Source organism: Echinops telfairi, unplaced genomic scaffold (assembly GCF_000313985.2).
Source record: "Echinops telfairi isolate 266 unplaced genomic scaffold, ASM31398v2 ScPeMD7_655;HRSCAF=1070, whole genome shotgun sequence".
NCBI lineage: Eukaryota > Metazoa > Chordata > Mammalia > Afrosoricida > Tenrecidae > Echinops > Echinops telfairi.
The window spans coordinates 16,901,957-16,905,770 of NW_022104553.1; the positions used below are offsets into that span (position 1 = coordinate 16,901,957).

At 52.2% G+C, this 3,814-nt stretch overlaps 1 protein-coding gene across 1 annotated transcript in view; it reads left to right on the top strand.

Annotated features, from left to right (window-relative positions):
- The first annotated feature begins 948 nt into the window (after window positions 1-948).
- CUNH19orf85 (chromosome unknown C19orf85 homolog) overlaps window positions 949-3,814 on the top strand; it is an 8,178-nt gene continuing 5,312 nt past the window's right edge. Inside the window, exon 1 of the mRNA XM_030886265.2 lies at window positions 949-1,121. Coding sequence (XP_030742125.2) covers window positions 949-1,121 — 173 coding nt within the window. The remainder of the gene's footprint in view (window positions 1,122-3,814) is intronic.

A 3,814-nucleotide genomic window follows, 5' to 3' on the forward strand; every position in this document is an offset into this window, starting at 1 on the left:
GAGGGAGGGGGGAATGGGGAGGGAGGGGGGAAATGAGCAGCCGATATTAGGGGCTAGAGTAGGAGGCAAATGTTTTGAGAACAATATGTGCTTGACACAATGGATGGATGGATGGATTGTGATGAGAATTGTACGAGCGCCCAATAAAATAATTATATATATTAAAAAAACCAGACCAAGCTCACTGCCATCTTGTTCATTCTGGCTCAGAGAGACCCTATAGGATGAGGGAAAACCGGACCCCTCAGGGTGGGGTTTCTGCGAGTGACCCTCTTCATGGGAATAAGAAAAGCCTTCGTCTTTCTCCCATGGGGCTGCTGGTGGTTTCAAACTGCTGACCTTGTGCTTAGCAGCACAACTGGTAACCGCTATGCTACTAGAGCCCCTCCTCTGGGGCTCAGTTTCCCCTAAAGAGACTGGGGCATCTGGGGAGGGCACAGAGATGGGTGGGCAGATGGGAGAGCCTGCTTCACACCCTCCCCCTCTGGCCGGGCTCACGCTGCGCCCTCCCCAGAGTCCTCCACATTAATCGCTGCGGTTGACTCGCTCCTGGCAGCCTCGCTTCTTTAATAAGCCCTTTGTACCCTTAATTGGCCACCTCTGGGCACAGAAGGGATCCCAGGTCCAACTATGTGCTAATTGGGATGGGGAGGGCAATGTTCAAAAAGGCCCTCCTCCCCTTACCTTCCTCTCTATAGGCTCCCCACCTGCGGCCCCTCAAGCCTCAGTGTGCAGCTTCTGGGAGGGCCGGATGAGGCCCGGGCACCGCAGCAGCAGGGAGGCTCTACCTTCATTCCGAACCCACCTGCCCCGCACATTGGCGCCCCTTCTCCTCTCTCCCTCTGCAGCCCTGAGCCCCAGCCTGTGGACCTCTCTCCCTGCCACAATTAGGGGTGCTTTCTGGCGGCTGGTGCCTTGTGAGGGGGGGCTCCTCCGATCATCCCAGCCATGCACCCCGGGGTGCCCGCAGCCCCAGGGGTCTCTGAGCCCGGCCCCCAGGAGCTGTGCGCCTTCGTGAGCGGGGCGGCAGCCCACATGCTGCGGGTCCTGCAGCCTCGACGCAGCCGGATCCCCAAGAGGAGGCCCAACCACAAGAGGTTCCTACTTAACCAGATTTGCAGGTGAGGGGTGCTGGAAGTTGGATGGGGGGACAGGGGGATTCTTGGATGAGGGAAGGGGTGGGAAGAGGCAGAAGCCTCCGTGTTGGGGACATCAGGTCCCACAAAACGGAAAGGAGTGGACCCCAGGAGTGGGTGAGGTCCACCCAAAAGAAGCATTCATTGAGCACCTCCTGCATGCGGGGCCTCTGTCCAGCGTGCTGCCTCCGGGGTAGACAGAAGATACACAGTGAGCAATCTGGACGCGTCCATTCTGTGGCGAGGACACCGCGACCCACATGGACCCAGCCAATGCTCTGGTGGTGGCACTGGGTTCTAGGGTCGCCAAACAAAAATGGCACGAACTGGGTGACCCTACACAACAACAAGTGCACCACAGTTCTGGAGGGGACAGGTCTGCGTCCAGGATGTCAGATCATGCGGCTGTACCTTGGATGGCGGTGATGGTGTTGATGATAAGGATGGGGATGGTGATGGTGTTGGTGCTGATGATAGTGGTGATGGTGTTGATGGGGATGGGGACGATGGTAGTGGTGGGCATGATGATGGGGGTGGGGGTGGGGGTAGGCACAAATTGTACAGTTAAGATATATAAAGATTATAATACAATCATAGAGAAATAGAGATGGGAGAGAGTAAAATAAAGAAATCAGACACATTTCATGGTCGCATGCCCACTTCAGCTCCTCTTGGTGGTACACATGAGCGGGCAGGAGAGAGCTCTCGTTAGGTTTCATTTCTAACCAAAGCTTATAATTCTTTGCGGGTATGCAAGCCCTCTGATTACAGATACCAATGTACATCATGAGAATGGCTTGTAACATAGGCAACACAAGCAATAGGAGGGGGATGACGTAGGGGTGTACACACAATAGTTCAGGGAGGGAATAGGGGTACATATGTGGCAAGATGGGTGGACCCTAGACTCAATATACTAGCCTAATCTTAGTCATCCTTGAGTGGTCCCGACCTTGCTTTGGGCACTCCTTCAAGGGAACACTGTCAGCAGGGAGTGGGCCCTACAGGGTCAGTCAGAGTACACACTGGTTGCTCTAGATGCCCTTAAGGAAAATAACCACTGGCCTACTTTCCTTGACCTCTTAGTGTACAGTCAGCAAGCAGCGTCTTGGGTTTGGCATATATTTGGGGGAGACCACTTGGGAGAAATGTTTCTGTTTCCCACCGGCTGGGATGTTTATACAATTGCTCTTTGATATAACGTTCTTGTGAGGAACAGAAGGATTTCTCTTAAGTTGTCTCCCCAAACTATGTACCAGACTTAGCTGCTTAAGAGTGTCTGTACAATAGGTGATCAGTGAAAGTAGGTCAGAGGTTATTCTCCTTAACATCAGCCATCTATAGTGGCTAGACTATAGTCTGACTCACCCTGAATAAGACCCACTCCCTTCTGATAAGGATAGCGGTGGTCTGTTTACTTGTAGGAGATACCAGAGAGGGCAAACCCGCCCAAGGATGACCGAGGTTAGGTAGTCATTATCAGCTGTCTAGGTCAAGCAGACACCATTGTTTATCCCACAACAAATGTGGGCACACCCCTAGGTGATTCCCCTCCTATTGATTGTATTGCCTATGTTGCTACCCCTCCCGGTGACTCAGGTTATTAATATTGTCTGCTATCAGGGGACTTGCATGCCTCCCAGAATAGTAATTGTCTGCTTTACTGTATGAGGCACCAGAATGATCAAACTTGTTCAAGAATGAAATGTATTGCCCCTTTCTGTGATGTATGACTCTGTAATCAGGTTCCCCTAAAGTGATATGATGCGTGGTTAGCAATAAATAATGAGGCTCCCTGGTTCTCGGGAGGGTGGCTGGCCGAGGGCGGCTGAGGAAGGAGGGCTGCTCCCATGAGGGCGGTGGATGAGAGGGCAGCTCCCGCGAGGGAGGCGGCTCCTGCTCTGGCAGCCGGGTTCCCCCCACGAGGACCACCAAGCGGGGCGGAGGTGAGCAATGCTACCATGTAATATGTCTGACTGTATTATTGTATTATCTCTCATGCTCTTGATGACTTTAATATAATACTTATATATCTCAACCGTACAATTGTGCATTACTGAACCCAGAAGTAGCATTACTGAACCAGTGAGTTCTAGCAGCGGGTGGGGCTGACACCCCACTCCCCCCAGCGCCATTTTAAATTTAATACTACACATTCTCTTACAGATATATGAGTGTCAATGAATTTGTTCCTCTAGTCTCTCCGCACAAACGCACTTACCTCTCTCCTAGCTGCTCCTACTCACCAGTGATGTTGGTGATGTTGTTGTGGATTGCCATTGCGTCTGCCCAACTCTTAGTGACCCCGTGCACCACAGAGCGAGACACTGCCTGGGCTGGCACCATCCTCCCATCTTGGTGACCCTTGAACCCAGGTGGCAGCCACTGTGGCAATCCATCCCATTGAGGATCTTCCTCTTCTTCGCTGCCCTTCCACTTCACCGAGGATGATGTTCTTCTCCGGATACTCTTCTCTCCCGATAACATGTCCAATGTGCGCAAGACAAGTCTAACCGGCCTCACTTCCAAGGAGCACTCATTCCGGTTGTACATCTGCCAACACAGATTTGTTTATTGAAGGTGCCAATGTGGGAAACAGAAAGACTTCTCCCAAGTGGTCTCCCCCAGATATATGCCAAACTTAGCTCTGGCTACACAAGGGAACTGACTATACACTT